We start from the raw sequence: 16871 nt of genomic DNA, 5'->3' as shown, positions 1-16871 counted from the left end.
AGGTGCCGGGTATGATAATGATAACGAAGAAAATTTTGACATCTGCACATGGATGATTCACTAGATAACAAGATACAGAAGAAGAAAAAAGTAAAAAAAACGCCAGATTGACCAGGAGTCGAACCCGTGACCAGCCGATCCACAGTCAAACACCGTCAAGGCTTTCAGGCTAAAAGGGAGAATTTATTCGCCTCTTATATGCGCTATGCAAACGAGCGCGCCGCAATTGTGACAAGGCCGCGCAGGTGGCAAAGTGATTTGCCGAAATAGTTCCAAGTAATCGTATATCTCGAAAGTTGTACAGATTTTTCACAGCATATCGTTTTTACATACCTCAGTGATATAAAAAATTATCTTTGCAGTTGATTTAACCTTTGAATTGCCTTTTTTGAAAGTTTTTGAAAATCGAGGTCAGCAGGGTCAGAGTCACTCTATTTTAAAAGACTCGGGCAGGGTCAAAAGAAATAGTTGTTGGCGCCGATGATGTCAGCAATATGGGGGATTTCCGCCCCACCCGTGAGATTTGCTCTCGTCACGTCACGAGCACATTGAACTGCTAGTGAACCGTGCTCTCAGTGAATATGTACCGGCTACCCGCTCTCTCCATCATCACCGACGACATGTGTCAGTTCATTTCGTCAACCTATTCATTCTGTCCGATGAGGGGCGAGGCCGGTGTAACATCTGTGGTTGTTTCCCATGTGTCAGTGTTTCCAAACAATAGGCAGCTAGAGAGACCACGACTTTTCAATAGGGGGGATACATAGAAAAACTTGTCAATCTATTTTTGAGCGTTCCCAAACAATGAGGGGAAACACTCAAAAACAGAAACACTCAAAAACATTACACCGGTCCACTGCGTCCGGAGTGTCTGGCACAGCAGCGTGGTGCAATAAGGAACATTCATCAGGAAGATTTTTAAGTTATTGTTTTTGAGTTATATCAGAGTCTTTCAATAAAGTTATATCAAAGACTGAGCATCGAAAAAGGAACTCGACGAAGATGTAGCTAGTATGTACAACTTAACAAGTTCTTAAAAGTCATACACAGTCACAGGATTACTTTTATTGGTAATTTTGTGTAACTTAATCTTGCCTACATCGCTTGTGCTTCCATAAATTTAAAAAGGGTTTTCCATTTGTATTTTATGTCTTTTTCCGAAAAATCCTCCTAAAACAAAGTGATTTTGAGGAGTTTTATGCGCACTGTTTTGGTAGCGTATAGAACATTTCTGTGTGATCTGGTTGGTTTGTTCGTGCAGACGATGATTTGAAGCGAGGTGAAAGTGGCCCTTGAAAAGTTTTAATCTGCTTGAAATGGAAATGAATATTCATTTTAGTAACATTTAACAGGGTTAAATTACAGCAGACTCGAAGATCTTTAGTAAATCGCCACATTGACGGCATTTTGTTCGAGCACTCTTGCCGTGTACATTTGTGTACATTATGCAAGCAGTACACGTGCAATGGAAGCCAATACTGGCAGAGATAATATGAATATTATCGCTGCTTTGGAGAATGGCTGAAGCCGGAAACGGAAATTAACTTTTCAAGATGGCAGCGCCCATGAAAAATTTAGCCGGGCTGAAAATCTACAATTTTTATCGAATTTCAGTCAAAACAAATCAATTCACACCTCATAAAGCTATACCACCAATTAATTTAAATGCACAGGATTCGTTTTTGATCAATTATGGAGGACGCCGATCTCTTAGAACAAAGATATTGGGAGAAAAGTGCGTTAGACATCTTTCCAACCGTTCTGCAAATTCAGGTGTCTTTGAACTGCTCAAAGTACGAAATCGTTTTTCAAAAATGTATGAAAATGTGGCTTTCCTTGAAACTCTTCCGACCGAGAGTGACATCAGCTGTTCTAGTCAACGGGTAAGTTGTTAGAAATCTGAAATTTTTGCTTAAGGAATTGAACCCGAGGCGGAGGACCTTGGTTGAGTTACCAAGACACTCGAGGGTGGAGCTAAAATACAGTCCAAACCCGAGCCGACAGGCGAGGGTTTGGACGAAATTTTAGCTCCACCCGAGAGTGTCTTGGTAACTCAACCAAGGTCCGAAGCCGAGGGTTCAATTTCTATTCTAAAATACCTCAAACTTAAAAAGATAGGCCACGAAATAACTTGAATATGTGCGAATTTGGCAAATTCCATCCATCGCCTGCCCGGAGCGCCGGTAGCGCCGTTGTTTACATTATGTTACGGCAGCCCGTATAGGAAGTCCGGATCGGCTCGCTCAAGTGACGCTAAAATCCGCGCAAATGGGCTATTTGGAGCGTTTTTCTCAGCAAATATGTGTAGTGCTCATTAAAAAACTTAGGGTGGTTGATGCTTCCTTGGCTGATTTGTGTTTGAAGCAGTGTTTTGAGAGCCTCAAACTTCTGAAGTGAGCTGTGTGCATGGTTCCACATTTTAGTGCAACCCGAGGGAACTTTGGTAGAGCATCTTGGTTGCGTGTCCAAAACACTCCACTCTCAGAACGAGGCTTATGCATTTTCCATTTAAAAGTTGACATTACGGTACCAAGGTATTTTAGAATATCCTACCTAAAATCCCATGGACGGTACGTGGAGCGCCATTTGTAACAAATATCAAAATAAGCGCCCTTGCGTTGCTGAACTTATGAGGTATTCCATTCATAGCTTTGAAATGAATGTAACGTATAGTATCTTGTGTGTCTTGGACTGACGTGAGCAACCTTGCAGTATTTCTCTTTCTACACTTACAGCTGATGCTTTATAACGGGATCATAGCACAAGCCCACTCGGGTACATATCATCTTCTTCCCATGGGATTAAGAGCGTTGAACAAGCTTAAGAAGGTCATCAATGATGGGATGGAGAGTATCGGAGCTCAGGAGCTTGCCCTTCCCTGCCTGACACCTGGTGATCTCTGGAAAACTTCAGGTACAGTGCTATTGGCAGTATTGCTCATCTCCTGGCATGCATCTTGTTTCTTTTTTGAAGTGTGTCTTAACCAGACTGTTTTGACATTGAGCATGTGAAAAGGAATTAAAGCTTCCCATTGAAAATTGAGATGGTCCACACCAGCTTTGATATAGAAATGTGAGAACTACATGTGTGCCTTGACTGCAGTGTCATGTTCAGAAATAATTTGTTTTTGAATTCTTAGCATCTGGTTATTTGCCATATGATCATATCTTGTTTTTCTTTCAGGGCGCTGGGATACAACAGGTTCAGAACTATTCAAATTGAAAGATCGTCACAATATAGACCACTGCCTTGGCCCAGTAGGTAACTTTTACTAAAGACACAAATCATTTGACAGGGTTATTTTACTACCTTATTTTCTTTGGAATGCATTGATAATGTTGTCTGGTCCTCAATGTAGTCTTTGTTGTTTTTCAGACTCATGAAGAGGTCATTACTTCATTAGTGGCAACACATACAAATCTATCGCACCGACAACTGCCAATCAAGTTGTTTCAGGTAATTTACTGAGATGTTTCCTAGAAAAGAATTTGAGAGCCTTGTTGTTTTATTGGGTTATTTGAAGTTCTTAATTCTGTGTCATTGTTAGTTAATCGAATTGAGCAAGTGTCACAGTGTTAGAATTGAGAAATTGCCTGTTGATTTTGTAAGAGGGTAATAGTGAATTAGACAGAGACATGTCACACAGTCTTTGTACAAAGTCAGAGTATTCAAGGAATGAAGTGTTGCAAGTGTCTGCTGTGTTCGGCACAGAGTTCTTGAACAGTGGTCGGCCAGTGTGTCCGAGAATGTTCTTGTCATCCAACTATTTACTGAAACTTGTTTAGTATCACCATAAGTTTTTGGTGTTCATGATTATCTCCTCCGTAGATAACTAGAAAGTTTCGAGATGAGATGGCCCCAAAGTATGGATTGCTGCGAGGAAGGGAGTTTGAAATGAAAGGTAAAATTGTACTCTGTTCATCAGCGTTTGCTATGAGGAGGTAGTGTGTATCATTGCAGGTTCAAGCATGTCAGCATCTAGTTCCAGTTGCAGTTACTCTGAATTTTGCTGATCTGACTGTCTGGATTCTTATGAGAATATACCAACAGGTCTTTCCATCCCTGCCACACACATAAGGTCTGGGATTGTGGTCATGAAATACTCTTCAGATCTTAGTGTCAAACCATGCATAATTGATATATGTAGCCTTTCAAACAGTCCTTTCTTTCATCATATTCCAGATCTCTACACTTTTGATTCCAACCCTGCGGATGCAAAAGTCACATATGAGGAAGTGTGTGGTGCCTATGATGGTATTTTTAAAAGGCTTGGCCTTAAATTTGTCAAAGGTAAGGATCAAGACATTTTTGTGTTGTAAGACATTATTTAAAATATTTCAATCCAACATGCAAGTAGACATGTAAACTCCTTTGGCAAATTTGATAGACCTGTTGTTCTTAGCGCTAATTCTTCTCTGAGGATATCTTTATATCTGTTGCAGTTGTCGGTGATACTGGGAACATTGGAGGTCAGTTGTCTCACGAGTATCATCTGACGGCTGATGTGGGTGAGGACAATCTAGTCACGTGTAAAAGGTAATTGGAGTTAAATTTACAATGTTTCTCCAGATTATGGCAGTCATAGCCTGGAGACATTGACGTTGGAGACCTGGCCACTGTCAATGATCCCTGTTGTGACTTCACCCGATATTCGACGAAGCAGTTTGTGACTCGACATTCCTTGCCTGTCACTGAGTACAGTGATCGTGGTCATCTGCAGAAGCGGTCCAATGATTCCAAAACTGGCAGGTAACGGCAGTTCCCAGGCTGTAGCATTGTCCTTGATAAAATACTGGTTGTTGTATTTTCTCCACTGGTTTTATTTCCTGTGTTTCCTAGGAATGGACATGAGAATCATCTGATATTTTGGATCTGAGATAAAAAGAAGTTATAAACACAGTCCCTTGTCATTGCAGATGTGACTTCGGTGCTAATGAAGAAATGATTGGTGAGTGATTGAGTTTATGTTCATCACTGAGAGGGAAGGTCATTCGCAGGGGGTCATGGCTTAGACTCTAGGAAGGATCACTATTTCGTCATTGTGATCTTTGGTAGGGCAATTAATCCTTCTTGCTTCTCTCCACCAAGGAATAAATGGGCACCCAGCTGGCAGAGATGGCAAAATATGCATGCCAGTCCAGAGCGCTGATTACATACAGCTCGGCCATGGGATTGAGCCTGAATCTGGAATGTACAGGTCATTAGCTGACCGGGGTAATAATGGTTGGCACTTCGAGCAATGAGTCTCATCATCATCAGTGTTGTACTAAGCTGTTTAAGAACTTTCTCAATATGAGGCAATGCTCACATAATCACTGCAAAGATTTTTAAAAGTTAAGCCACAGACGTGCCAATAATCAGTTGTTTCATCTTTATTCTGTCATATATATTTGCGAAGGTTACAACTTCAACTTTACATCTTCAGATAAGGATAACCTAGAGAAACATAAATGTCATAAACCAGGATGTGACACAGATTTTACTTTCACAAAAGGTATCGAAGTAAGTAGATTCAACCTCAAAAATATCCACACGTAGGCCTATTAGAGATTATTTGTTGCTGTGTGATGACCTCTGATGCTTCCTCATTCAGCCGAGCTTAAAATAGAGCGTCGCTGGCCCAAACCCAGTCATACTTCCCCCACCAGAGTCCCAAAACACCGCTATTATTGATTTGAGTCAAAATATGATCTTTAAAATTGGAACAACTAAAAATTACCCTCAACTTTGCTTCACAGAATAAGCCTTAAAAACTCTTCTTACAGGTGGGACATGCTTTCCTTCTTGGTACTAAGTATTCCAAGCTGTTCAAGGCAGCTTTCCTCAATGAAAAACAGAAAAGGGTGTGAGTACAAACAAGTGACATAAAGAATTCAAACAGCGAAATGCAATTGACTTTTTAAAGTCTTCACATTAGAATTTACATTACCTGTATGTCAAAGAAATCTACCAAAGAAAGGTTCATAATTGTTGTTATTTATTTAAAAACAAGCAAGTATACACATACATGTCCATGTACATGAAGCCATTTGGTTTCTTCTTGAGTTGGTTGAGGGTTGTGTTCCTCTCATGTACCTACATGTAAACCATTGTTATTTCAGTACAACCGAGATGGGCTGCTACGGTCTCGGAGTGACTCGCATCCTTGCCGCAGTCGTGGAAGTCTTATCAGAAGGGAACAAGATCAGATGGCCAAAGCTGATGGCTCCCTATCAGATATGTATCATACCGCAAAAGGTGGGTGCAGGAAATTCATCAAAGGGTTTTGGAGAGTTCGTGTGGCCGAGCGGTTAAAAATGCTTGTGTTATTATGGCTAAATACTGACAGATGCTACCTCCTTTGTAACCTTGGAAAAGTCTATTTACCACACTGGTCCTACATACATGTAGACTGTGGGGTGGAGCCGGAAGCCTTAGATTGTTGGGGATGTGGCGGTCAACTCTGTCATTGTTTTGTGCCTCATATACCTCCGCAAATCCCTGGGACCAAGGCCTCGATGAGTCCTTGTCAAATATGAGACCGCATTGTGTACGGATGACCAGTGTGTTGACTCACATGTCAGTTGTCAGTTGTCTTTGAATCAGATGTCAGTATCACACGAAAAAGTCAGCTGTTCATTATGTCCGCAATCACAATGTGTAACACCAGTTGAGAACTTCCTGGTGAGAAGCATCAAGCTCACAAATTCTGATGAAGAAATCATCTTGAGAAAACAACTGTGATGTGATATGACTATGAATATTCATTGTAAACTGATCCACTCTCCCTACTCTTTCAGGAGGGTTTTAAATCCGAGGTGACCAATCAATTGGCTGAGAACTTGTACGATGCACTGACCTCTATCCGGGCACTGCGATCAGAAGTAGTCATTGACGACAGAACGCAGCTGTCTATAGGAAAGCGAGTTTACCATGCCAATAGGCTTGGATATCCATTCACAGTAGCTGTTGGGAAAAAGGTAAGCTTTTCCCAACTGGCGTCCTTTGCATGATGTGTCGCCAAGGATTTTTGCCCTATGAAGTCCTTGACACTTATCGTTCCTCAAGTGACGTTCAGTCACAGATTGAATGGCAGGGTACTAATGAGTGTACATGTATGATTACAATTTAGAACGATGAAGTAGTGCACCTCGATGGTTATACTGAACATTTGGTGCTAATTGTCTTGTATCATTCTCATTGCAGGCTCTTGAGACTCCACCCAAGTACGAGCTGACGAATACATACACTGGAGAGACGCAGTACTTAGAAATGAATGAGGTATTGGAGGCGCTGTCTCAGCTTGAAACATTATGACAACAGAGACAGTGATTTGATACGGATGTTTTCATTGCGACCTCTTACGTGTTTGAGGAGCTCCAGCCTTGTCTATATGTATGCAGATATGCAGTGCATGTACTCAACTGTAGAACCAATTTATAATAAATAAAAAGCTTGAATACAAGGGGACTGTTCATTACTTTCTTTGACCTGCCTGGGAGGACCATGGACATCAGGGGATATCTAATTCCTATGACTACGTAGAACCATCCTTCACAGCAATTGCACTGGCTACCAGTCAAGCTCAGGATCCAGTTCCAAGATTCTGCTCTTGGTGTTCAACTGCTTGACTGAGAAGGCTCCAGAATATCTCAGATCCTCGATTCAATTAAGGAGGATCGATCGACAAAGCCTTAGATCAGGATCTGCCATGTTCCTTGAGGTTCCTCGGTTTAATTGCCAGACTCCTGGTGGTCGTTCCTTTGCGGTAGCTGCTCCCAGCTGCCACAAAAGCTCTGTAACATTGATTCTCGATTGAGCGCTCCAGAATACCCACTCGCTGAGTAATTGGAGCGCATTACAAATGCCAACATTGATTGATTGATGATACAACAACTCAAACAATACATTTCCAATTGTATTTCATATATTTATTTTTGATCTTGTAAACACCAAGATACATGATAAAGGTATAAATACACAGGCTATATGTAATTGTCCTCCTCAGTATTTAATAGTCCCACCGCTTGTTAGATGACTATCACCACAGCATACAATATGATCTGATTATATGAATTCACTGATGTCTCAACACTATTTTCCACTTGGCTGACAACTGACGAAATCGGAAACTCGTAACGTCTAGAATTCTGGGCCGCCCCATTCACGGTTCTGAAATAGAGAGCACATCATGAAAGAATGTGACATGATGGTTGTCAAGACAAGGGGCAAGCATTATGTCACACCACTCGTGTCTCTGTTGTTGGTCTACATTCAACTTTGGTTTCTGCTCCTGTCAGCTGATGTCAAATGCCTTGGATGACCACTTTGTGGCCGACTGGTGACTGGAGGAATGTTCTTTCCTTTCTTTAAGCTCAGCTATCATCAAGAGTGGGTGTGGGCACCCAATCTCTCTACCACCTGAATATTAACCCGGACCAATACTCACAGAATCCTGATCCGCTTGTTTGTTTTTCTGCCCATGCTTCTTCTCAATGTTCATCGACAACATCTGTGATCTGAACGCCAGACCCTTGGTCTTCTCTATCACTTGTTGATACGGCGAGACGGCCTGGGTTCCCATCACAACGTGACCCTGAAAATAAATCATGCACATATATAAAACATGTCCTTTGCAGCAGACTCGAACTCCGAAATAGTTGTTGAATCAGTAAGTGAATTTCTGAGAATGAGATAGTGCCATGGAAGTTCCTTGCATTAAGCCTGAGATGTCGTGTTGATACCGTGTGGCTTGTGTATCAATCCAACATTGGGACCAAATGACACTATGATACTTACTAGTTTTGAATCAATCTTTGCATCTAATCGGGCATTCCTGATGAGATTGACGATCCATCTTTCAGCATCATCAGGGGTCATGTTCAACTTCTCGGCCAACATGCTGGAAAAGAACAAACATCCTTTGACTATCTTCGAACCATACAAGAGGACAAGATACCAAGATAGATATCATATGATGACTTTCAGTCTCTACAAAAATCCCAGTTGCTAAAACTATTAAGGACACTGAACATGACTTACTTTATACTAATACATTGATGTATCCGACAGAAGGTCTCAAAGATGAAAAGACGTGCATTTTCTATGAAATCTTCCAGACAGGCGACCAAGAAGAAGTCGTTCAGAAGAACCGTTTCACATTCTCTCAATTTCTGCTGGGCACCATCAAAGTCAAAGTTCACGTAGAGGCATTCTAAGAACTCAGTGATGGGGTCTCTGTATGTGTAGGATTCCTGCAAAAGGAGACAGAAGATGTCAGAGGATATGATTCATACACTTCTCTCGGGGGTGTGTAGAAGTAACCTGGAAGTGAAAGTTGGATGCAATAACCACGACATATATGTAACTGCTCTCTGTCAGGAGTAAAACAAATATGTGTATGTCCAGTGAAAATCCAAGGTGCCACTGATGAGACACCACAGTTAACGAACCAGACAAGTTGATCTAGCATCAAATATAACCTGTCTTCCCTATGGCTGAGAGAAGACAGGGTGTGCTGATGCAAACCGGCTTTCAACTCTTACCCCCATAACAGAAGTGAAAACCAACTATATTGTATGTTTTGTGATAGTCCAAGGTGTGTAGCCAGTTAACTTGGCACTCGTTGAACTCCTGTGAGGATACAAGCAAGGACAGAAAGACAAAATGGCGATGATCCTTTCTAGAGTCAGATCCACAACCTGATTCAAGAGCCCAACAAGCCACTGATCTCCCACTCTTGCATACCTGTTGAATAACTTTGACTAAATCCTTGAGTACAGTTCTTCTCCTCTTGTTGGTGATGACAGCTGTGGTCAAGTAACGGAGGATGTGGGGACACAACGTCTGAATGGCATTCAGGTAGCTGCAAGTTCAAACATATGGTGAGATACGTGTTCAAAATAAGCATCAAAGCTCACCATAGATGTTGTTTCCCTTCAGCTTCATACACCTTGAGTTGGTGATTTGAGGTTTCTTCACCAGGTGGCTATGGTGGATTTTGTTCCTTTTCTGCTGCTTTTCGTTTTCTGCTCACCAAGTGCAAACAACTGTCAACAAGAGAGATACTCACGATGGTTGATAGAGGAACATGTCAATAATCAGATCACGGCCTTTTGGATGATTGAAGAAAACAAACAAACTCCAGTGGATAAACCACGTCCTCTGTTGTAATGACTGGAGAGCTGATCCAAAGGTCTGGAAGGACATGTACAAAACAGAGGTCATTTTAAAAGTGAGGTTTCCACATTCAATGTCTTGGAATCATATCCAACTTCAAGAACACTGGCACTCGAGACACACAAGTTTAACTTATCAAGCAGTGGGCCTTCATTGCAAATAGATTGCTACCACAGCCATATGAATCTTGTGAGTAGGCCAGCCACACATTCCTTATGTGACATCTGGTAACCAACGGATACAATAAGTGACACAATTCCACTCACCCCCACATTTCCTTCGATCACATCCTTCAACCTTGTCAAATCCTCAAGGGCCGTCTCCCAGTTCTGCATCAGGATTTCTGATGCTAGTTTACCCCATAGCACATTCAAATAGTTCTTGTCATTGGGTAGAATCTAGAAAGATTTGAAAAGTAACATGAGAGGTACAAAATTGAATCCATTTTGATGGCCTGAAGCATACATACAGACTTGTTAATCAGGAAGCACAATTCTGGTGTATTTCTCAACTCATACCTCTGTGATTGCAATTACATAACAATGAATCATGATAGAGAACCTAGAACTAGAATTGAAATTCACATCTTTTCAAATGTTCATGTCTCAGGTTACCCCCCTGCCTGTGATGTGTGATAATCTATGTTATTTGAGACACTCACCAACACCCTGACAAAGTAGAGGTACTCGGCTGCTCCCGAATAGTTGCCACACTCATACTGGAACTTGGCAAATCTGTACAGCGTATCAAGGTACTCCACTTGAAACTGAAAAAAACATGAATATTCTGACTGAATTATCTGATTAAAATTCATGCATGCCAAACATCTATTCAGGCAAGGCTTGTGGAAGTCTATGTACAATCCAAATCCATTCAATACAAATGTCTGTCCAGTGAAAATCCAAGGTGCCACTGATGAGACACCACAGTTAACGAACCAGACAAGTTGATCTAGCATCAAATATAACCTGTCTTCCCTATGGCTGAGAGAAGACAGGGTGTGCTGATGCAAATCATTACTTTCAGCAAACCTGTAGCAAAGTGGATTTGGTGCCAACACCAATTGAGGGCAAAAATAAGGACAAACTTCAGAATAATAAACAGGCTGGACTGAATGCTGTTTTCTAATCGGACCTGAATCATCTCTTATTCTTACCCCGTGATTCTTTGACAGGAATTCGTACAACTGTCGCCCATCCCTGGAAAGATCAATAAAGAAACTGCTAATTCAAGGGAACAAGTTCAAACATGACTAATTAATTGATAATTGACATTGACAACAGACAACTTATAGTACATCAACCTCACGTTATATTTAGGTCACGGTTCACTTGAATTGGCACCCAGTGTCAATCTGACAGAATCTCACCCCATGAAAAATGGCCACAAATCCGAGAAATGGTAGAAACATCTATAAGCATTGAACTTCTTGATTAATCTTGACCCTGAGTAAATCAAATGGTACACTTGAAACTAATCGGGTATCTCATGGTTCATGCCCCATGGTATCATAAAAACAGTGGTTGAATCATACCTTGAAGTCTGGATTTGACGTAACACTTCTGGATCCTCGAAGATCTTTGTGATGGGTTCAACATCAGCCTGTAATTTCTTAAGGTCAGACACCACATCTCCACGCTTGTCTCGTAAAGCTACAAAGAAAATAATCGAAAAATCTCATGAATACATAATAAAGTGATCAGTTCTTTCTGCTCAGTTCAGAAAAAAAATCACTTTATGGCAAGTCTATCTGAATTTCTCAATATTAGTTCTTGTGGCTGGGAAAGGATGTTTCCTCTTTAAATTGAAATGAAATTAGTGGTAGTAAAGCACAACTAGGCCTACTGTGTACAACATTTCAGTGTCCTTGACTCTCTGTAGACAGACACTTCGATCAACTGGTCACCAATCCAGATGTCACCATGTTCACTGGCTGACACTTACTCTTGGGAACGTCTTGGTCCGGGTAGAGGTTTTTATGGACATCCATAGCAAAGTCGACCATGTTGGTGTTACTCAACAGGTCTAGTTTCCCCTTTAACATTTCTTTCTCATCGTAAAGCTGAAAAACATGTACATGATTGATAAGTCAATGAGATTGAGTGTGAACACCAGGCTGCAGTGATTTAAGGAAAGGATATTTTCAAAACAAAGCAAAGGAAACTGGTCACGAACCATCTCCACACTCACGCTCAGGCGGGCAGGTGTGCGTGCAAAGACAGACACAAGATACGATACATCATAGGCCTAGGCCTAATGTGACGTGGTTCTATTATTCTAGAGCACATTATAAGCCCCCCAGTCGATGTCAACTGGATATTGCCAATGTCATTTGTGTTGCGTACTGATGCGTATGGGTGTGTGTACCTGATGTATGTTGCGATACTCTGTATGTTGTATGGACGCTGTGTACATGGATGGTGTAAGCACAATGCATTAGGCTAATGCACGCTGTAGAAACTTCCACGTGAAAAATGCATCTCCATATGCTAAAGAAAACAGGCTCAATCATGACTAGAGTATCTCTTTCGAACAAACAACTATGGAATATACATTCTTCATACAATGAAAAACAACTTGCCTCTTTTACTGATAAAAATTCAAGAAGGGGAAAGACCAAATGCCGGTCTAAATACGGGGAAATATTTTTCGTCAAGTCGAATTCCGCCATTTTGTCAGCCAGGAAAGGCCGGTAGGCACGCGCAATGCTAGACCGACTCAGTTGTGTGAGACTTAAAAATGTCAAGTGCGCGCCAAATTCAAAGTCCAGAGTGAGGCTAGATTAAGTGTGTTTCAAAGAGGTGTCATGGCGGCAATTTGTGCCAGATGGCCACGTGATTGTCATGACCGGCGTACTTCGCCTCAGTCTACTGTCTCATTGCATTTGCAAGAACGTCTTTTAAAAAATGCATTGGGAATTCACCAGTTTGTTTGTATAAGAAATACATCTACAGCAAGTCAAGAAAGAAAAATGCGTCATATTTTGTATAACCTACGTGTTTAAGATGCAGGCAGATTTTCTTAGTTTAATTTTCGGCACCACACCATTGTTTGATTCACTCAAGTACAAATGTCGGGTAATGTCGCCCATTTGTGGTAAATTAGAATTTTCAGGGTTTCACTGGAGATGACTACCACTGCACCTGGTGGAAGTCTCCGGAGAAACTTGACCCCCAGTCAGAGTACCGGTGTCAGAAAAAGATCTGGTCTACCATGAAAGACTGGCCTTTTGGGAGGTGGCGCCGAGGTGTTCACTGTAATGTAATCAAGAGTGGTTGAGTCAAGAGCGTGATTTTGGGACTGTTCATGTTGATCGATGACATGTGGTTGAATTAACTGCAGTACGACCAAAATTCAAATTCAAATTCAAATTAAGTTTATTGAACCTTATAAAAATACATCTATTTCGGTTGAAAATACATGCAATAAACTAGTGCGATGGTGCAGACAGATAAAGCCTCGGTTGCGCAATGATATGGACATCAGACAAACCCATATACATGTACATTGAATGGCAGCGGACCAAATCATTTTGTAATAATCGTCCCGAACTGTTGAACAGCTGAATGAGTGTTGCATAATTCAAGTTACTGTCTTCGGACACGCCAGACGATCACCAAAGTTTGCCCTGACCGCATCAGATCTTGTGGTTCAACAGAGAAAAAAGCGATCATTCTCTCGACAAAGTCATGACGATCATCAAGAACTCATCACCATCTCCGAATACATCGTCTGCGAGTGCTTATCACAGCGATCCATCTTCAATCCTACTTTCTGAATCCCCTTCTTCTAATTCGCGGATATCGTGGCGTTTTGGCGGGAACCCAGTCTCAAGTTGGCAGACGACACCGCAAATTACCCAATCAACATATTCCCAGCTCGCCTGCGACAGTGGCGCGTTTGAATCGGATGCTGGATCATCGACAACAGACGCGGGATGGTACTCGGAGACATCAGATCCAACAGATGACAGCTGTTGTGGACAAGAGTTTGAAAACAGCAGAAATGCGGAGAAGACGCTATCGGAAAACGTGATCCCCTGCCAATCGCCGAAATCATCTGATGACATCACAGCTGCAGACATCGACACATCGGATTGTATCCAAGACGGACATTCAGAAGCAGACGATCGCAATGATTCTGTCACGGCGATATTTAGAAAAAACTTTGCACGTCGACGGCCCAGGAAACAAAGTAGACCAGAGAAGAGCGCCAGACGGTTCGACCCAGGTTTCAAGGGAGTTGTGCTGAAATTCAAGACGAAACTTGATAGTTTGAATTGCCGATATAAATTGCGCATCAGATCATATTATAGGTAAGTGAATGTATTTTGATTTATTCATTCAGTTATGCCGATCGTTTTTTGTTCGAAAAGAACGCGAAGTTTCCTTGTCCTCGTCCTTTTTGTTCTTCGCGTCACATCATTGTACACGTATAAGCTTGCGGTGAAACAGGCATAGACTACTACTTCCCATGTTGTCAGGTACTATGGGTCATCTTACATAAGGCCCATATCGCTCTTTCAAGCCAGGTTCGCTAATCCCACTCAACTTTACGAACGATTGACACCGCGAACTGGGACTTTTCCCGCCGTCGTCAGAGCTGTTCTTGCTGGTGAGCAGATCAGATGTATTTTCTCAGTGTTTTGTTGCATTGTGTTTCAGTTGTCATCGCCGCACCCGTAATTGTCGCTACCATCGGCACGACAGCAGACGAACTTTCCTGACCAATGTGGACTCAACCAGTAGCTCCGACTCGGATGTTGATTTGGTAGTTTCTAAAAAGAACAAGCATCGACAGATGGGGAAAACGGGTTAGTGAAGCAGTTCTTTATCTTTTGAGTAACGGTCACCGTGAGCGGTTTGTCGCGTGGGTTCCAACTGGGTTTATTGCCTTGTGACTCCTTTTCGACCAATGTGAATATGTTAAGTGGGATTTGTTTTGCTAATCCCTGGGCTGGGCGGCATTAGTCTTTGGGTACACGGCTCTTTGCTCGCGCCCCTGGTTGAGCCTGCGTCTCGTTCGATGTGACCGAAGAAACCTTCTCCGAGACTCGCCTCAAGTGAGATAATGTACTCTGTCTGCATTGTTCGCCATGCTGTTTCATCTATTTTCAGGCAAGCAGTGCGCATCTTGCGGTACGAAGAAAACACCACTATGGAGAGATGCCGAAGACGGTACTCCACTCTGTAACGCATGTGGAATCAGGTAAGGCTTCAACAGCTACAGTAGAAGACGCCGTCGTGGACCATTCCATGAGACGCAGCTACTGAATTAATGCTCTGCCAGTGTAGTTCGTTGCGGGAGGAGCGCCGAGTTGCCGTTGCAAGGCAAAATCTCTCCAATACCACTGTTCGCGTATAAAATCCGGTGTATTTTCCAGTTTTCGAAAGAGCTGATAACGATACCCTCATTGTCTTTTTTAGGTACAAGAAATACCGAATCCGTTGCAGCTACTGCTGGTACGTTCCCAGGAAGGCGGGCAAATCATGCCCCATCTGCTCCAGTTGTGGTGAGAGGGTCCAGCTCTCTCATGGAAGAAAAATGTCCACATACGTATTCGTAACCAAGTTTGGAAAGTTCTATAAGAAGCAAATGTAGTTGTGGGTGACATGATATGATTGTTCCCAGTGATTTAATGTGAGCTTACTGCTGGTAGATACTGTCTCAAATGTAATCACCATGGTGAAATTGGTAAGTGTTGAGACATCGTGGCATTCGGCTGATTCTGAAGATGTTTCTTGATCATCATCGAGCGAAACTAAGATTTTCGAACTGCCAATCGCATCTGGACGTTGATGGCTCAGATCATGATTAGATGTCATGAACGGCGCTCCTTGGAGACGTACTATACTGTTAGTTCATACAAAGTGTTTGTTTTATATTGTTGTTAATATCATGGTGGGTGTATTGTTTGCCCATCGCATGCCGTGGCTATAGATCAGGTCAGAGTAACAATTGAAGTACATTAATGAGTTATTTCTAACTCTCACAATTTGACGCATTGTGTCGCCGAGATAGAAACCGTTTGCATGGTGGTTTGCCTTATACATCCATATCGTTGTATTCATGGATAGGATTGAAAATTAATGGAAAGGTCGTAATGGAAGCATTGATTGTCAAATATTAGCGAACCATTTTCTGGTAATCTCCCTTCTTGTCGTTTCAATTGTATTCAATGTTTGTTATACTCTTTTTCTTAGGGTACGAATGTTTGTTTGGATAAAAAGATGAAATCGGGAAGGTTTGAAGCATTTTTTTAGTTCTCGTTCTGGCTTTTGTTTTATATGGTTGTCGCTAAGAAAATAGCTAACTATTTATTTCATTTGTTCAGTTGTTTGTTGGGCTACATTGATTGATTTGTTGTACAATTTTCACGGTTTGTTGGTAATAAATTGTTTTATTACACGCTTAAATATATGTATGTTCAGTTGTCATTGCTTTACTTTGATATCCCTCAACCTGACTGTCTCGAAGAACGGTGCCACGCCCAGCCGATCAATCACGCGCTGTTTGCTCGGTGGCTCGTCTGTTTTGTGGTAAGTTTTCATTTTATATGTACCCTAATTAATTTGCGCGGGAATGCATCATCAGCCCAATTTGCATAACTTCAAGTAAAAAAATGTACGGTCGTCTTAAATTATTTTGGCTTATAATATATGCATGTTTTAACGCTGTGTTTTGGGAAACTAACATTGAAGGTTTTGTACGAA

At 41.7% G+C, this 16871-nt stretch overlaps 3 protein-coding genes across 4 annotated transcripts; 2 read left to right on the top strand and 1 right to left on the bottom strand.

The window, feature by feature from the left end:
* The first annotated feature begins 1565 nt into the window (after positions 1–1565).
* On the top strand, positions 1566–7407 carry LOC135486410 (probable proline--tRNA ligase, mitochondrial). Of its 2 annotated transcripts, XM_064769172.1 has the most exons (13): positions 1566–1883; positions 2736–2913; positions 3184–3257; positions 3376–3456; positions 3829–3901; positions 4183–4290; positions 4443–4536; positions 4917–4948; positions 5426–5502; positions 5766–5845; positions 6102–6237; positions 6780–6959; positions 7186–7407. In XM_064769172.1, the coding sequence occupies exons 1-13, from the start codon at positions 1566–1568 to the stop codon at positions 7294–7296; spliced, it is 1542 nt and encodes a 513-aa protein (XP_064625242.1). In that variant the 3' UTR covers positions 7297–7407. The 2 variants fall into 2 exon arrangements, with proteins under 2 accessions (XP_064625242.1, XP_064625243.1); XM_064769173.1 differs by lacking the exon at positions 7186–7407 and having other exon boundaries at positions 5766–5843; positions 6780–6901.
* A 481-nt stretch (positions 7408–7888) lies between these two features.
* Positions 7889–12833, bottom strand: LOC135486124 (eukaryotic translation initiation factor 3 subunit E-like). Its single transcript, XM_064768659.1, has 12 exons — positions 12740–12833; positions 12103–12220; positions 11693–11810; positions 11315–11357; positions 10820–10924; positions 10425–10556; positions 10052–10176; positions 9727–9844; positions 9022–9233; positions 8779–8881; positions 8429–8575; positions 7889–8151 (listed from the first exon to the last, which is right to left on the bottom strand). The coding sequence occupies exons 1-12, from the start codon at positions 12827–12829 to the stop codon at positions 8122–8124; spliced, it is 1341 nt and encodes a 446-aa protein (XP_064624729.1). The 5' UTR covers positions 12830–12833; the 3' UTR covers positions 7889–8121.
* A 969-nt stretch (positions 12834–13802) lies between these two features.
* Positions 13803–16542, top strand: LOC135487082 (uncharacterized). The gene is made up of 4 exons (XM_064770425.1): positions 13803–14473; positions 14823–14971; positions 15276–15366; positions 15585–16542. The coding sequence occupies exons 1-4, from the start codon at positions 13848–13850 to the stop codon at positions 15757–15759; spliced, it is 1041 nt and encodes a 346-aa protein (XP_064626495.1). The 5' UTR covers positions 13803–13847; the 3' UTR covers positions 15760–16542.
* Positions 16543–16871: the final 329 nt, after the last annotated feature.

The sequence above is a fragment of the Lineus longissimus genome, chromosome 4 (genome assembly GCF_910592395.1).
Source record: "Lineus longissimus chromosome 4, tnLinLong1.2, whole genome shotgun sequence".
Lineage (NCBI taxonomy): Eukaryota > Metazoa > Nemertea > Pilidiophora > Heteronemertea > Lineidae > Lineus > Lineus longissimus.
This window is presented reverse-complemented; position numbering and strand designations above follow the sequence as displayed.